Here is a 19065-nt window from a genome sequence, read left to right as displayed (position 1 = left end):
TATTATCATTACACGTTACATCTGTAAAAGACCTAGTACATGAAGTCCATTATGCTGCAAGTGCAGAATACACAGTACATTCCCTTTATGAATTTAATACAGGTATACTCAATTATTTATGAATAAGCAGAAAATTGAAGCTGCTATGCATATATTTAATTTTTTTAATATTATGTAATTTTTTAAGATAAAAATTCTTCTGTAGTCTCATATGCAGGGTTTGTTTGTTTTTTTAATTAAAAGATTTGCTTTCTTACCTTGGTTGCAGGTTTTTCCAGTATATCCTGGGAGACATTTGCATTTGTTTGGTCCAATACATTCACCATGTTTGCATCTAGGCTGACATATAGCTGAAAATAGAACATTTATTATTGTTCTCATCTAATCAACAATAATATATTAATGAAAGCAGCACAAATACTACTAATACTTAGCCCCTGTACCTCACTTCACATTTTAACACCACAGTGCACACATAAAGTGTCTTTTCAGTGATAAAAAACAAATACACATCAGAAAACAGATTGATAATGAGCATTATGTTCTCGGGTTATGGGACATAATGCTCAACTTTTTGGATACTCCAGTTTATGTAGTATCTGACCAGCAAACAGACTCATGGCCTTCCAGATGTACTGTGTGATGCACGTCATTCAGTTTGTTATTACTAGAATATGTCCGAACTGAACAGGAAGTAGGAGTGTCAACATCAATGAGTTATCAGCTCAGTAACAGACAAGCAACAGTGCAGTTCCAAGTATCCACAGATTTTCCCCTGCCCTGGGTTGTTTAGACAATGGCATTTCTTTATCTGGCATTTCTTTATTCTTTAACACTCAAAAAAAGGCTCTGTGTCACCATGACCTTCCCTATTCTGAAGAGAATTGAATGAGGCTCCCTCCAGAGTTTGTTGGCCAGAAGGATACAGGATGGTCATTTACAGAGAGAGGTGATTTGTCTCGGAGGCTGGGATCACGGCTTCCAGAAGGTGGATCCGTGAAGGGAAGGATCACCAGTGCAATCCTACATGCTTTACTCATGTGAGTAATCTTTACATACACAAGAAGTTCCATTTAGTTCAATGACACTACTTGGCTAAGCAGCTGTAGCAGAACCAGGCCCAAGCTTGTAATAGGTCATTCAGATACCTCTTTTGCATGGCCACTATCACAGCAAGGTGGCACAATTTAAATATTTAAACAGTATTTTGAAAGACCTTGTTACTAATTTAAAAAAAAAAAAGGTCTTTATTCACTGTATCTTCTTACACAGCTCATTAAAAGCAGCATTATTGCTGCTGCGCATAAGCCTGATTCTTAAACTTGAGCTCAGAACACATTCAAATTAATGATGGGGAACAAGTGGGGGTGGGACACGGGGACAGCCACAGGAACAAGAAGTCACTAGGACCAGCAGGAGACTGGGAACTGAGGGATGGGGGTAAAACTGAGAAAAGGATTAGAGTGGGTGGAGCAGATTAAGATGAGGGCAGACTGGAGGAGCCAGGGACAGAAGGAGTAGGGGTTGGGGTGCACAGGAGCAGATGGGTTTATAACCAGAAAAGAACATTCTCCACAGAACTTAGAATAGAACCCAGGATGCCCAGAGTCTTAGCGTTCTGTTACCATCAGCAAACAGCAGTGCAACCCACTGGCAAAGCATGCGCTTCATATCCCGTTAGTGGCTGGCCCACATACAGGGAGACAACCTATTAATATTATCCGTCACTCTGTTAGCTCAAGTGGCAGAGGTCCACATGATGGATCTAAAAGGTTCCAACTCTGCTGATGAATCATGTGTATATCAATATAATTCCACATGATGGCATTTCTGTTTTTTCAGTTTGCTTTTTAAAAAAGCCTAGGAAATTCCATACAAAACTCATTAAAAGAACATTAAGGTTGTAAAGGCAAGTGCTGAAAAGTCAGGAAATGCCACAATTAAGCATGAGCAATCTTAATAAAGCCCACTGGTGTATATGTATTGTGATACAATCTTTAATTACACAACTGCATGCTGTTTTTTCCTCATGATTTCTGCCTCATTCAGTGCACAGGATGGCTAGTGCTCAGGGAAGGAATCAGAATTGTGTAGTGAATGAAGCTATTGTCTGTACTGCACCTTCCCATATGTGGCAGAAGTTGGAAGGTGAACAAGGCAGGGGATTGCATGAAGAGAAATGAGGATCTCATTGTTAAGGCAACTGAATGCCACCCTGGAGAACTGGATTCTATCCCTGCCTCTGCCACAAAGTTCCTGTGTAATACTAGAACAGTCATTTAAACCAAACATCCCACAAGTGGCCACTAATTGTGTGTTCCTCATTTTCCAGGTGCCCAATTTAAGACCGTGAGGTCAGATTTGCAGAAACGCTGAGCACTAAAGTTAACAGGCACTGTGTTTTCAACATATAATATGCTATAAAACTTTACGTTTTCTGAAAAATCAGGCTATAGGCAACTCAAATTGGGTTTCCAAAAGTATCGCCTACTTTTAACATAAATGTCTGTGTCTCAGTTCTCCATCTGTAAAATGGTAATAATGATCCAACCTTACTTCACAAGGGTGTTATGAAGATAAATTCATTAGTGTTTGTGAAGTACTCACATATTGTGATGACAAGCTATACTGAGACGCCTGTGTGGAAGTTAATAATTGTGTATTCGGTGAAGGATTTGGATGGTTTACAGTAAATAAGGAAATTAAATATTTTATTAAAATGAAATATTGAACAGATGCTTATTGAGTAAAACCCATCTCATCCTGCGCAGTGACAAAGTAGAGGTGCAATGGAAAAATAGTATGAAATCATATATTTAAAGCTAGTATCATAATGCATATACACCAGGGAGCTGAAGAAAGAGCTGTTGAGAGCCTGACTTTGCAACCTTACTGATGTTCTTTTACTGTATTTTTGTATGTAATTACATGCACACATCTCTAAACACATACACATTTTGTTGTAAGAGAAAGGTAATTTGGCAAAGTTTTAGTCTCTCAAAATTTTAAAATATTATTCTGAATGTTGGACTACAGTCAGAAAGCACAGAACACAAGTGAGGGGTTACTGTGCAAAGGTGGTTTAAAGCTCACCTTTGTACTTCTGTGAAGTGCATTTCCCCAGTGTTTAAACCAGCCTTTAATAGCCACAGGGCCCAAAAAGGCCACTGAGAATTGGTCAGCCCTGCTGCCATTTCCCTTTAACACTCCAGCAGGGAAGGTGTATGCTATGTAAAAAATAAATGCTATATACTGCCAAAGGGTCACTGTTACACTGAGGTGATGATATTCCTGCGATGATGATGCCAGTGCAAAGCAGCTGCATGACACCAGAGAACCCAGACCCAGTAGGTTTATGGCCATTATTAAGCATGAATATAAAACATTAAATAACCCCTCAGCTATTTAAACCCAGCAGCAATAACCCTAAATCACAGTTTCATCGTATTAGTGTACAAATTTTAAGAGGGGAGGAAGGGAGAGTAGTTAATTAACAATTATACCTTTATTTAAAAAAATATATTTTGCCACAGTGGGTGATGTAAACTTTATGGATTGTCTTAAACACTGAGTCATTCTCATATTCCTCAATACATACTGGTTCTAGAGAGAGTTAGTCTGAATGAGGAGAGCTCTGGGCAGAATGCATGTACATGAGGTTCCTTTTAAGCAGGGTGACCAGATAGCAACTGTGAAAAAACAGGACAGAAGGTCAGGGGTAATAGGCGCCTATATAAGAATCCCAAAAAACAGGACTGTCCCTTTAAAAACGGAACATCTGGTCACCCTACTTTTAAGGCCCAATTCCAGCCCTCTGATATATACCAGGTTACTGAGGCTTTCAGGATAATTTATGCAAAGGAGATAATTAAAATCAGCTCTCTCATCATATATATTATCCTATGTGCAATTTAGTGAAGGCATGCAGGGACAAACTGCATGTGCCCACAAGGGGATGTCGATCACTGTAGATGGAAATGACAGAAAACACGAAGAACTTGCTGAATCAAGCAAGCTGCTCCTATTTATCCTCTGTAACTAAACATAGTCACAGTAAATTTTCCAAGTATATTAATCTGCCAAAGGAATGTAAAGCTTGGCACCTCCTCCAGCAGAGGGATAAGAGAATAAAGAAAATTCTGGATGGATCTCCAGAAGTAGTTTCTTCCAAACTCATCCCTCTGGGAGTGGATGGTGAGATTCCCAGCCACAGGAGAAGTGGGATTTCAACTTTACAAACTAGTTGCGGGGAGAGGAAGAATTTCATATTATCAGTATCCAATACTGGGTCAGTTGTTGTGTAAATGAATGTATTTACTTTGTTGATTTCAAGGTAACTACTTTTGGAGTAAGTTGCTACTTGTTGTGAGCAAAGGAATCAATAAGTGGCCACTAGTGTACAGTCAGTCTGGGTGCCCATCAGCACCGCCACCCGTTTCTTCAAACCTATCTTGAGTGGGAAATTTCATTTAAAAAATAAAATTTGAAGTGGGCTAAAAAGCAAGTGTATAGAATGACTCTTTGTTACTGCATACATCTCCGTTATTTCCATTTAGATCACTGACAGATACAAGTGTTTAATACTGTCAACCCTGCTGAACCAGTAATAATCACAGAACATGAAGTTGTGTTCTATTTGCTTCCTGCATCATCAACAATCTTGCCAGCTAAATTCTGGTTCTACAGATGGAGAGTAAATATGGAACACCAGTGGATCACTGTTACATCGACATTTTTCTGAGCCAAGCCATGCTTTAATTAAAACAAATATGAAACAACACTAATAAAAATGTACATGTATTATAAACCAAGTAATTAAAATACTGCAACAGCAAAGCAATGATACTATGGAAAGAAACAGGGAAAAAAATAGGTCTACGAATTTATTTGTATTGCCACAGGATCCACTTCATGCTAATATGATTATTTTTAGATTGCTAAGAATCATTACAACTCTGGAAAACATTTTACAGCTCAAACAATTTGAAGAGGACACTGCGCCAAGCATTTTTTTGTTATAATGTCTTTTTTATTATTAAATACACTGCCTTTAACTCCTTAAAAAGTGAAATCTGTTCCCTTACTGAAATTATTTATTCCAGTGCCATGATATTTTGGTGAATATTTATCATGTATTGACATGTTTAGCACTGTACAAAACACAAAATGCAGACAGTCCCTGCCCTTACGAGTTTATAGTCTAAGCAAAATGGACACAAAGTAGACAAGAAACCAGAGGATGGTATAGCTGGGATGTTATATTTTTACAATTTATTGATTCCATATGTTTCAACTGATTCTGTAGAATAGTAATGCCATTTAGAATTTGCCAAGTAATGAACTAGAGTAAGTTGTCATCTTAATTAACCAGACAGTAACTTGCATCATAAAGTTGAACATATTAAGGACCTTAGTTGATAGAAATTTGTCACACAGACCCCACAAATCTAGCTTTCTAGCTTCCACTCTAGGCCAAGCTATTGAACAGAAATAAATATTGACTATTAGTTCTCTCAGAGCCAATGCAAACAAATCTCTGACCAGCCAAAGATCTTCCCCATTTCATAGACTTTAAGGTTAGAAGGGACCATCATGATCATCTAGTCTGAATCCCTGCACATTGCAGACCACAGAGTCTTACCACCTCCTGAAATAGACCCCTAACCTCTGGCTGAGTTACTGAAGTCCTCAAATTATGGTTTAAAAACATCAAGTTACAGAGAATTTACCATTTAGGCCTGCAAGTGACCTGTGCCCCAGGCTGCAGAGGAAGGCAAACGCCCCCAGGGTCTCAACCAATCTGAGCTGGGCGAAAATTCTTTCCTGACCGCAAATATGGCAATCAGTTAGATGACCCAGAGCACGTGAGCAAGACCCACAAGGCAGACACCTGGGAAAGAATTCTCTGTAGTAACAGCCCTCCACATCTAGTATCCTGTCTCTGGCCATTGGGGATTTTTGCTACTGGCAGTTGCTGATGGGCCACATGCCATCGTAGGCAGTCCCATCATAGCATCCTCTCCATAAACCTATCAAGCTTGGTCTTGAAGTCAGTTAAGTTTCTTGACCCCACTACTCCCCTTAGAAGGCTGTTACAGAACTTCACTCCTCCGATGATTAGAAACCTTCGTCTAATTTCGAGGCTAAACTTGTTGATGGCCAGTTTATATCCATTTGTTCTTGTGTCCACATTGGTGAGTAACTTAAATAACTCCTCTCCCTCTCATATTTATCCCTCTAATGTATTTATAGGGTGCAATTGTATCTCCCCTCAGCCTTCTTTTGGTTAGGCTAAACAAGCCATGCTCTTTGAGTCTCCTCTCATAAGGCAGGTTTTTCATTCCTCGAATCGTCTTAGTAGCCCTTCTTTGCACCTGTTCCAGTTTGAATTTATCCTTCTTAAACATGGGAGACCAGAATTGCACACATTATTCCAGAGGAGGTCTCATCAGTGCCTTGTGTAATGGTACTAACACTTCCCTGTCTCTACTGGAAACAGCTTGCCTGATGCATCCTAGGATGCGATTGCCTTTTTCAAGGCCGCAACATATTGACGGCTCATAGTCATTCTGTGATCAACCAATAAACCCAGGTCTTTCTCCTCTGTAGCTACTAACTGGTAAGTCCCCACCTTATAGCAAAAATTCTTATTGCTAGTCCCTAAATGCATAACCTTGCACAATTAAATATCATCCCATTTCTAGTCCTCCAGTTTACAAGGTCATCCAGATCTTCTTGTATGATATTCTGGTCCTCCTCTGTATTGACAATATCTCCCAACTTCATGTCATCTGAAAATTTTATTAACACATACTCACTTTTTGTGCCAAGGTCAGTAATAAAAATGTTAAATAAGATTAGTACCAAGACCAATGCCTGAGGAACTCCACTAGTGACCTCCCACCAGCCTGACAGTTCACCTTTCAGTATGACCTGTTGTAGTCGCCCCTTTAATCAGTTCCTTATCCACCTTTCAATTCTCATATTAATCCCCATCTTCTGTACCAAATGTCTTACTGAAATTCACACAGATTAGATTGACATCGATTAGATCTACCACAATTTTGTCTAAAAAATCAGTTATAGTCTCAAAGCAGGATATCATGTTGGTCTGGCATGATCTACCTTTTGTAAAACCATGTTGTATTTTATCCAAGTTACCGTTCACCTCTATGTCCTTAACTACTTTCTCTTTCAAAATTTGTTCCAGACTTTCCATAAAATTGAAGTAAAATTAATAGTGCTGTAGTTTCCTGGATAATTTTTTCCCCTTTCTTAAAAATAGGAACTATGTTAGCAATTCTCTACTTATAGGGTTTGACCCCCGAGTTTACAGATTCATTAAAAACCCTTGCTATTGGGCCTGCTGTTTCTTGTGCCAGCTCCTTTAATATTCTTGGATGGAGATTATCCAGGCCTCCGATTTAGTCCCATTAACCTGATTTGTTTGACTTCCACCTCAGATGTGGTAATTTCCACCTCCATATCCTTGCTGCCATTAGCCACCCTGCCACTACATAAGAACAGCCATACTGGGTTAGACCAAAGGTCCATCTAGCCCAGTATCCTGTCTTCCAACAGTGGCCAATGTCAGGTGCCCCAGAAGGAATGAACAAAACAGGCAATCATCTAGTGATCCATCCCCTGTCGCCCATCCCAGCTTTTGGCAAACAGAGGTTAGGGACACCAACTCTGCCCATCCTGGCTAGCCCTTGATGGACTTATCTAGTTCTTTTTTTAACCCTGTTATAGTCTTGGCCTTCACAACATTCTCTGGCAAGGAGTTCCACATGTTGACTGTGCCTTGTGTGAAAAAATACTTCCCTTTGTTTGCGTTAAACCTGCTGCCCACTAATTTCATTTGGTGACCCCTAGTTCTTGTGTTATGAGGAGTAAATAGCACTTCCTTATTTACTTTCTCCACACCAGTCATGATTTTATAGACCTCTATCATATCCCCCCTTAGTCATCTCTTTCCCAAGCTGAAAAGTCCCAGTCTTATTAACCTCTCCTCACATGACAGCCGTTCCATACCGCTAATCATTTTTGAACTTTTCTGAACTTTTCCAATATCTTGATGGGGCGACCATATCTGCACGCAGTATTCAAGATGTGGGCGTACTATGGATTTATATAGAGGCAATATGATATTTTCTCTCTTATTATCTATCCCTTCCTTGATGATTCCCAACATTCTGTTCACTTTTTTGACTGCCACTGCACATGGAACGGATGTTTTCAGAGAACTATCCACAGTGACTCCAAGATCTCTTTCTGAGTGGTAACAGCTAATTTAGACTCCATCATTTTTTATGTATAGTTGGGATTATATTTTCTAATACGCATTACTTTGCATTTATCAACACTGAATTTCATCTACCATTTTGTTGCCCAGTCACCCAGTTTTGAGAAATCCTTTTGTAGCTCTTCACAGTCTGCTTGGGACTTAACTATCTTCAGTAGTTTTGTATCGTCTGCAAATTTTGCCACCTCACTGTTTACCCCTTTTTCCAGATTGTTTATGAATATGTTGAATAGGACTGGTCCCAGTACATACCCCAGGGGGACACCGCTATTTACCTTTCTCCATTCTGAAAACTGACCATTTATTCCTACCCTTTGTTTCCTATCTTTTAACCAGTTACCAATCCATGAGAGGACTTTCCCTTCTTATCCCATGACAGCTTAGTTTATTTAAGAGCCTTTGGTGAGGGACCTTGTCAAATGCTTTCTGAAAATCTAAATACACTAATTGCATTGGATCCCTCTTGTCCACATGCTTGTTGACCCCCTCAAAGAATTCTGGTAGATTGGTGAGGCACAATTTCCCTTTACAAAAAACATGTTGACTTTTCCACCAACAAATTATGTCCATCTATGTGTCTGACAATTTTGTTCTTTACCTTTGTTTTAACCAGTTTGCCCAGTACCGAAGTCAGACTTTATCTCTGCATCCCGTCCTGAGGTGATATGTACCCAGTCAATATGAAATCCCCCATTATTATTGAGTTTTTAAATTTTTATAGCCTCTCTAGTCTCCCTGAGCATTTCACAGTCACTATCCCCATCCTGGTCAGATGGTTGGGAATATATCCCTACAGCTATATTCTTATTAATAGAGCATGGAATTACTATCCATAGAGATTCTATGGTACAATTTGGTTTATTTAAAATTTTTACTTCATTTGATTTTACTCTTTCACATATAGTGGCACTCCCCCAACAGTATGACCTGTTCTGTCCTTCCGATATATTTTGTACCCTGGTATTATTGTGTCTCACCAAGTTTCTGTACTGCCTTTTATATCAATATCCTCTTTTAATACAAGGCACTCTAATTCACCCACCTTATTTAGACTTCTAGCATTTGTATATAAGCACTTTAAAAATCTGTCACTTTTTAGCTCCATCATGTAATTGAAAGGGCCTCTTTTTCATTTGACTGTTTCTCATCAGATCCTAACCGTATTTTATCATCTTCCATCCTCTCCTCCTTACTAGGACATAGAAAATTTCCAATAATAGATCCTCCCCTAAGAGATGTCTTTGTCCAAACCATGTGCTCCTCCGCATCCGTCAGCTTTCCCCCAGCCATTAGTTTAAAAACTGCTCTACGATCTTTTTAATTTTAAGTACCAACAATCTGGTTCCATTTTGATTTAGGTGGTTTAGCCCATCCTTCCTGTATAGGCTCCAACTTTCCCAAAAATTTCCCCAGGTCCTAATAAATCTAAACCCCTACTCTCTACACCCTCGTCTCATCCACGCATTGAGACACTTCAGTTCTGCCTGTCTAACTGGCCCTGCGTGTGGAACTGGAAGCATTTCAGAGAACGCTACCAGGGAGGTCTTGGACTTCAATCACTACACCTAAGCTCTTCATTAGCCTCATTAAAAACTGAGGCAAAGTACGTGTTTAGGTGTTGGGCCACGTCTAGATTATCCCCATCCTCAGTGCTTAGTGATCCCACTTCTTCTCTCCTTGTGTTCTTCTTATTTATATGGCTAAAGAACCTTCCCTATGAACTTTTTCTCCTTGCTTGGGATGCAAGCTTCAGATAGCTTCTGCAGCTTCGACTTAAAGTAATTCCAAGCCTCCTCCAAATTCAGATTCTTGAGTTCTTCCATTAATTTATTAAAGTTAGATCTTTTGAAATCAAAGACACTTGTTGCAGATCTATTTTCGTTTATCCTCCATTTAGTTTAAACTGAATTAACTCATAATTAATGCTACGTTTTAGTCAAGGGGAAATTTTAGTAGAAGTCATGGTCAGGTCAAGGGCAGTAAACAAAAATTCACAGCCTATGACCTGTACTATATGCCCCTGACTAAATCTTCGGGGGGTGGGGGTGGCCTGGGGGCACTGTGGGTGCTGGAGGGGGCAGTGGTGCATGGCCCAGAACCCCTGCTGGGGGGAGGGAGGAGAGGAGTTTGGTGGGGCTGGCAGGCTCCCTACCTGGCTCTGCACCTCCCTGGAAGCAACGACACCCCCCTCCCTCTGTTCCTAGGCGAAGGCGTGGCCAGTGACCTCTGCGCTCTGGCTTTGAGCCAAGCGCTGGCTCCGCAGCTGTCTGGGGCGGTGCCTGCAGGTGGAGGCAGCACGCAGAGCCCCCTGGGCACCCCTTTGCCTAGGAGCCAAGGGATGTCACCGCTTCCAGGGAGCCCCCACTGCAAGGTAGGCATCGCCCAGAACCCTCACTCTCTCCTGTGCCCCAACCCCCAGCCCCCTCCCACACCCAAACTCCAGCTGCTGCTGGGGGAGGAGGGTGCCGTGGCCCAAGACTGCCCCAGCAGTAGCTGATGCAGCTGGCCCAGAGGCTGCCTGAGCTGCCCAGGTGGCCCCTAGGCCAGCCACACCAGCCGCTGCAGAGGTCCCAGAAAGTCATAGAATCCATGACTTCCATGACAAACACGCAGCCTTACTCATGATCACTCGAACCAAGGTTGTTCTCTGCAACCAGTGCTTCTATGAGGTTCTCACTACTCACTAATACCAATTCTAAAATGGCATCACCTCTTGTTGGTTTAGCAACTACTTGGTGAAGAAATCTGTCAGCTATCGCATACAGGAAAATCTGGGCCCTACTGTTATTAGTAGCACTTGTCTTCCAATCTATACCTGGGAAGTTCAAGTCTCCTATAATTATACAATTCCCAGTAGTATTTATTTCATTAAAAACATTAAAGATGTCTCTATCCATATCCAAATCGGATCCTGGTGGTCTGTAACACACTCCAAGCACTATATCAGGGGAACCTCTAGTAGCTTTCTTCCCCAAAAAGAAAAGGAGTACTTGTGGCACCTTAGAGACTAACCCATTTATTAGAGCATGAGCTTTCGTGAGCTACAGCTCACTTCATCGGATGCATCCTCTTTTATTCTCCCTTGCAATCTTCTGCAAGTCATCCTGTACCCTGCTGGGGCTCTGAACTCTGGGTATTTCCATCGGCTCTTCTCTTCTTACAGGACTAGCCGCTCCTCTCTTCGTCCTTGCCCTCTCCTCCTTCAGTTACAGCCTGTCATGCCCCTTCTTCATTTTCCAACTGAGCAAACCTGTTCCTGAGCTCTATTTCTCCTTCACTAGTCAGTCTTTTCCTTTGCCTGGTTCTTGTAGTCACATGCTACAACAGACCACTTTCCTCACCCAGTAGTCTCCCCTCCGAGTTCTTCAGTCCAGCTTGCATCTGCAGGTCTTGACTTTTTCCTTCAGCCTCCTGTTGCCTTTGCTCCATCATCTCAGTTTCGAAGGGGCTTTGAGCAACCATAATTTCCACCTGCATCTTCAAGCCTCGGATCTTCTCCATAAAAGCGACACTTAGAATCATAGAATATCAGGGTTGGAAGGGACCTCAGGAGGTCATCTAGTCCAACCCCCTGCTCAAAGCAGGACCAATGCCCAATTAAATCATCCCAGCCAGGGCTTTGTCAAGCTTGACCTTAAAAACTTCTAAGGAAGGAGATTCCACCACTTCCCTAGGTAACGCATTCCAGTGTTTCACCACCCTCCTAGTGCGAAAGGTTTTCCTAATATCCAACCTAAATCTCTCCCACTGCAACTTGAGACCATTACTCCTTGTTCTGTCATCTGCTACCACTGAGAACAGTCTAGATCCTTCCTCTTTGGAACCCCCTTTCAGGTAGTTGAAAGCAGCTATCAAATCCCCCCTCATTCTTCTCTTCCGTAGACTAAACATCCCCCGTTCCCTCAGCCTCTCCTCATAAGTCATGTGTCCCAGTCCCCTAATCATTTTTGTTGCCCTGCGCTGGACTCTTTCCAATTTTTCCACATCCTTCTTGTAGTGTGGGGCCCAAAACTGGACACAGTACTCCAGATGAGGCCTCACCAGTGTCAAATAGAGGGAAACGATCACGTCCCTCGATCTGCTGGCAATGCCCATACTTATACAGCCCAAAATGCCATTGTCCTTCTTGGCAACAAGGGCACACTGTTCACTCATATCCTGCTTCTCGTCCACTGTAACCCCTAGGTCCTTTTCTGCAGAACTGCTGCCGAGCCATTCGGTCCCTAGTCTGTAGCAGTGCATTGGATTCTTCCGTCCTAAGTGCAGGACTCTGCACTTGTCTTTGTTGAACCTCATCAGATTTCTTTTGGCCAATCCTCCAATTTGTCTAGGTCCCTCTGTATCCTATCCCTACCCTCCAGCGTATTTACCTCTCCTCCCAGGTTAGTGTCATCTGCAAACTTGCTGAGGGTGCAATCCACACCATCCTCCAGATCATTTATGAAGATATTGAACAAAACCGGCCGCAGGACCAACCCTTGAGGCACTCCACCTGATGCCGGCTGCCAACTAGACATGGAGCCATTGATCACTAACCGTTGAGCTCGACAATCTAGCCAACTTTCTATCCACCTTACAGTCCATTCATCCAGCCCATACTTCTTTAACTTGCTGGCAAGAATACTGTGGGAGACAGTGTCAAAAGCTTTGCTAAAGTCAAGGAACAACACGTCCACTGCTTTCCCTTCATCCACAGAGCCAGTTATCTCATCATAGAAGGCAATTAGATTAGTCAGGCATGACTTGCCCTTGGTGAATCCATGCTGACTGTTCCTGATCACTTTCCCCTCCTCTAAGTGCTTCAGAATTGATTCCTTGAGGACCTGCTCCATGATTTTTCCAGGGACTGAGGTGAGGCTGACTGGCCTGTAGTTCCCAGGATCCTCCTTCTTCCCTTTTTTAAAGATGGGCACTACATTAGCCTTTTTCCAGTCGTCCGGGACCTCCCCCGATCGCCATGAGTTTTCAAAGATAATGGCCAGTGACTCTGCAATCACATCCGCCAACTCCTTTAGCACTCTCGGATGCAACGCATCCGGCCCCATGGACTTGTGCACGTCCAACTTTTTTCAATAGTCCCGAACCACTTCTTTCTCCACAGAGGGCTGGTCACCTCTTCCCCATGCTGTGCTGCCCAGTACAGTAGTCTGGGAGCTGACCTTGTTCGTGAAGACAGAGGCAAAAAAAGCATTGAGTACATTAGCTTTTTCCACATCCTCTGTCACTAGGTTGCCTCCCTCATTCAGTAAGGGGCCCACATTTTCCTTGACTTTCTTCTTGTTGCTAACATACCTGAAGAAACCCTTCTTGTTACTCTTAACATCTCTTGCTAGCTGCAACTCCAGGTGTGATTTGGCCTTCCTGATTTTACTCCTGCATGCCCAAGCAATATTTTTATACTCATCCCTGGTCATTTGCCCAGTCTTCCACTTCTTGTAAGATTCTTTTTTGTATTTAAGATCTGCAAGGATTTCACTGTTAAGCCAAGCCGGTCACCTGCCATATTTACTATTCTTTCTACACATCAGGATGGTTTGTCCCTGTAACCTCAATAAGGATTCTTTAAAATACAGCCAGCTCTCCTGGACTCCTTTCCCCCTCATGTTATTCTCCCAGGGGATCTTGCCCATCAGCTCCCTGAGGGAGTCAAAGTCTGCTTTTCTAAAGTCCAGGGTCCGTATTCTGCTGCTTTCCTTTCTTCCTTGTGTCAGGATCCTGAACTTGACCATCTCATGGTCACTGCCTCCCAGGTTCCCATCCACTTTTGCTTCCCCTACTAATTCTTCCCGGTTTGTGAGCAGCAGGTCAAGAAGAGCTCTGCCCCTAGTTGGTTCTTCCAGCACTTGCACCAGGAAATTGTCCCCTACATTTTCCAAAAACTTCCTGGATTGTCTGTGCACTGCTGTATTGCTCTCCCAGCAGATATCAGGGTGACTGAAGTCTCCCATGAGAACCAGGGCCTGCGATCTAGTAACTTCTGCGAGTTTCCAGAAGAAAGCCTCGTCCACCTCATCCCCTTGGTCCGGTGGTCTATAGTAGACTCCCACCATGACATCACCCTTGTTGCTCACACTTCTAAGCTTAATCCAGAGACTCTCAGGTTTTTCTGCAGTTTCATACTTGAGCTCTGAGCAGTCATACTGTTCTCTTACATACAATGCAACTCCCCCACCTTTTCTGCCCTGCCTGTCCTTCCTGAACAGCTTATATCCATCCATGACAGTACTCCAGTCATGTGAGTTATCCCACCAAGTCTCTGTTATTCCAATCACATCATAATTCCTTGACTTTTCCAGGACTTCCAGTTCTCCCTGCTTGTTTCCCAGGCTTCATGCATTTGTGTATAGGCATTTGAGATAACCCGCTGATCGCCCCTCTTTCTCAGTATGAGGCAGGAGCCCTCCCCTCTCACGCACTCCTGCTCGTGCTTCCTCCCGGTATCCCACTTCCCCACTTACCTCAGGGCTTTGGTCTCCTTCCCCCGGTGAACCTAGTTTAAAGCCCTCCTCACTAGGTTAGCCAGACTGCTTGCGAAGATGCTCTTCCCTCTCTTCGTTAGGTGGAGCCCATCTCTGCCTAGCACTCCTCCTTCTTGGAACACCATCCCATGGTCAAAGAATCCAAAGCCTTCTCTCCGACACCACCTGCGTAGCCATTCGTTGACTTCCATGATTCCACGGTCTCTACCCCGGCCTTTTCCTTCCACGGGGAGCATGGACGAGACCACCACTTGTGCCTCAAACTCCTTTATCCTTCTTCCCAGAGCCACGTAGTCTGCAGTGATCCGCTCAAGGTCATTCTTGGCAGTATCATTGGTGCCCACGTGGAGAAGTAGGAAGGGGTAGCGATCCGAGGGCCTGATGAGTCTCGGCAGTCTCTCCGTCACATCGCGAATCCTAGCTCCTGGCAAGCAGCAGACTTCTCGGTTTTCCCGGTCGGGGCAGCAGATAGATGACTCAGTCCCCCTGAGGAGAGAGTCCCCGACCACCGCCACCGGCCTCCATACACACACACGCCGAAACAAAACAAGACCACTGCACCCCCACTCCAAACTCTGCTTACAAACTCTTTTGTTCACAGCTCTGTGTGCTGCACCTATGCTGCTGGAAGACTGTTTGGCTGCCTTTATAGGCCCTCTAATCAGGGAAGCCCTGCCCGCAATCAGGACTCTGCTCCTCTCACAGCACACTGCCCCCTACCAGCTTCTACAAACTGAACAAGGGAAAAAACCTATGCAAACCAGAAAAAAAAAACCCACAACATCCACAAAAAACTCACTTGTTGCACCTAAGGATCAGGAACTTGTTCCTCCCTTCTCCTCCAACAGAACACCCACTCAATCTCCCCGTTTACAGCTCTGTTTGCTGCATCTGTGCCCCTGCTCCCATGCCATCTGATTAAAAGATCACAGAATTTGCAGTTTACACAATTGCACCCACTAAAGCAATTTAGGGTGGAAAGAGTTTGTTCTACCTGCATCCATAAATCACAAGCAATGCTTGTACTCTACCACCCGGAAACTGGTTTGGTTTAAAAAGAAAAAAGTCATCTGGCCCGTGAAGTTTCTTCTCCATTCCAGAGAGAGCAATAAGACTTTGATCAACATTCTTCCAATTTAAGATTTGTTTCTGATACAGAAAATTACACTTAATGGCTTTCCCTGGCAGATTTGTAACTGACTTGCTGCCAAATCTGTCCCAAAGAGCATGTGGGTAGTAATTTTAAAGTTTTTTTTAGTTGCCACTTTATTTGAAAGGCATAGGGGTCGCTGTTGCTAAAATGCAAGATGTCTTCCTCCGAAGAGCATCCAAAAAAATACAGTTATAGAAATTAGATTGTTCTGTAGTCTAGGATAAGGTGACCAAGTAGGAAGTATGAAAAATCGGGACACTTTTTTTTGGAGGGGTGGGGGTTAGAGGGAGGTATAGTTGCCTATATAAGACAAAGCCCCTAATATCAGGATGTCTGGTCACCCTAGTCTAGGTCAACATCTTTCAATTAAATACCTTCTTCCTCTTTAAAAATGCTTATTGTTGTGATGATGTTGAAACACCAATGAGAGAGAGAATATCATACCATCCGTCAACCAGCAAACCTTAAAGAAAGCATGATACATTAATAAAGTGAATTCTCTAAAATTCCCAAAGCAATTATCTGCTTATCCAATTTTTGTTTAAAGTGGTGCCTTACTTAGGGAACTGATGGAAAGTATATTTTGATTAAAGAGCAGTTGAGGCCTCATGGAAAAATAAAAATACTCTACTGAGTAACAATTCTGCTGGCATCAAATTTATTTTCTCATTTTGGTTCTCCTTTTCTTTTTTTTTTAATTAAAAAGGATACTTACATGAAAACAGGATCTTTGTTGCTTTAGAGTTCTACTTTCTAGTTGCTCACCATAACCATCTGTTTGTGATATCACAAAAACTTCACCCCAGTAACAAAGGGTGATGATGATGATGCAAAGGGGCCTGTGGGACCAATCTTCCTCCCATTAGAATCAATGGAAAAAGTGACTTTAATGGGAGCAGGACTGGGTCAGTGCCTTCAGCTGAGCAATATGAGTGAACCACTACTAGGCAACAAAGATCCCATTTTCATGTAAATTTTAATAATAAATAAAAGAAAGACTTAAACAGGGATATACTGATATAGTATAAACAGAAAATCTTCAAATAGATTTTATATTAGATTTCAATGGATCTTGAAAAAGATTCATATATTGAAGATGGATATTTCTAGATAACAGATCTTTTAAAAATATTAAGCACTATTGCCATATCCTTAGCTGGTGTAAATTGTCAGAGCTCCATTATTGGATCTCTGACAATTTACACCAACTCAGGATATAGCCCACTAGGATGACTCAAATGAATTCAGTAGAGTTACACTACTCTAAGTGACAGATGAATCAGGCTTTTATCTTTGTTAAAACTCAAAGAAGAAAATGTTTGCATATTTTAGTGAAGGAATATTTGATTCTTACTATTCGTCTACATGGGGACACTCAGGAAAGTTAATTCAATTGAATTTTTAACGTGGATTAGCTCAGTGTTTCTCAACCAGGGTACATCAACTCATCTAGCTGTTTACCTAGTTTTACAACAGGCTACATAAAAAGCACTAGCGAAGTCAGTAAAAGCTACAATTTCATACAGACGATGACTTCTTCATACTGATATATATACTATACACTGAAATGTAAATACAATATTTATATTCTAATTAATTAATTTTATTATTATATGATAAAAATGAGAAGGTAAGAAATTTTTCAGTAATAGTATGCCATGACATTTTACTATTTTTATGTCTGATTTTGTAAGCCACTAGTTTTAAAGTGAGGTGAAATTTGTGGGTACTCAAGACAAATCAGACTCCCAAAAGAGTACAGTAGTCTGGAAAGGTTGAGAGCCACTGGATTAGTTAGCCTCCATTCCAAAGTGAATTAAGATAAAAGGAATTAAGGCCACTTTAATTCTGGATGAGAAAGCCAACACAGGGGCTTAATGCAGTTTAACTAATCTATTTTAAATTCACACCCTAAATTTATTTGGATGAACTTTCCTAATTATCCCTGTGTAGACAAGATCTTAGAGAAGAGGTCCTGTAACTTTATCATCCAATTCATGTGGTTGCTTTGATCCTGCTTGAGAGACAACAAGGCTGAGGTAATATCTTTTACTGGAACAATTTCTGTTGGTGAAAGAGACAAGTTTTCAAGCTCCACAGAGCTCTTCTTCAGATCAGAGAAGTAATCAGAGTGATTACCTTTCACAGAAGTTGGTCCAATAAAAGACATTATCTCACCCACCTTGAGTCTCTCATATCCTGGGACCAACACAGCTACAAACACTGCAAACAACAACAATGGAAGATCAATCAATCAAGATCTTGTCAATCAACCAAGCAGATGACATTGCACTAGAATGTGGTCATAGCATAGAAAACAGAAGGCATATACTATGTCGTTACACTTAAATGAAAAAAGACGCTGTCAAACTATTTATTTGTAAGATGAAAGTAAGTCATTAAATATAGAAAGCAGGTTCTGTTACTAAATCAAATCCGCTTTCCTGCTAAAAAACCAAAACTGATACATTCATGCCCAAGACTAAGTACGATGTGATGATGCATTACTTCACATATGAAACAAGTGTCTGGAAATCCATATTTGACATTAAACACTATGCATGAAGAACTCTATTAGGGCATATGTTGTGTATTTTAAGCCACATACAGTTGTGCTTGGTAGCTGAAATTCAGTATGTTTTGATTAAGAATGTGAACACATAAAAGTAAAGATTTCAGAGGAAGTCTCACAGCAGCTGTAACTCAGCTATGCTGTGCATACAGTTTATAGCATTTTCACCACTATTCAACACATATTTCTGCATAAGGCAAGGAGAAAAGGTGGACTTTGAAGCACAACCTGAAGGCTGACAAATTCAGACTGTTACAGAGAAGGAGAAAGTGAATTCCAAAGGACCACAGACTTCACAAGCTGCCATATGGAATCATAACATTTTTTTATAATCACATTTGGGTGGAAAAGCAGCATGAGAAATTTAAGTCCAAAGAGTAATTTTGTTCCATAAAGTCAAAAGCATCTACAAAATACAATTCTATAATGTAGACTGATTCCTGAATAGGATTTCTACTTTGTAGCTATTAATACTACTATAAAATTTCAATATCAATTGCTTCCCCAAAAACTCCTTCTCTGCCAGTTTTGAAACTGACATCCCAACAAGTAGTAA

General features: G+C 41.7%; 1 protein-coding gene across 6 annotated transcripts in view; it reads right to left on the bottom strand.

Moving 5' to 3' along the window:
• The window catches only part of NPNT (nephronectin), a 103854-nt gene that overhangs the window by 45348 nt on the left and 39441 nt on the right, over positions 1-19065 (bottom strand). For all 6 annotated transcript variants that reach the window (XM_073340844.1, XM_073340840.1, XM_073340841.1 and 3 more), the window contains one exon: positions 258-350. In XM_073340844.1, the coding sequence (XP_073196945.1) occupies positions 258-350 (93 nt within the window). The remainder of the gene's footprint in view (positions 1-257; positions 351-19065) is intronic.

This window comes from Lepidochelys kempii, chromosome 4 (assembly GCF_965140265.1).
Source record: "Lepidochelys kempii isolate rLepKem1 chromosome 4, rLepKem1.hap2, whole genome shotgun sequence".
In the NCBI taxonomy this organism is placed as follows: Eukaryota; Metazoa; Chordata; order Testudines; family Cheloniidae; genus Lepidochelys; species Lepidochelys kempii.
The sequence above is the reverse complement of the archived record's forward strand: the minus strand, read 5'-3'. Positions and strand labels throughout refer to the sequence as shown.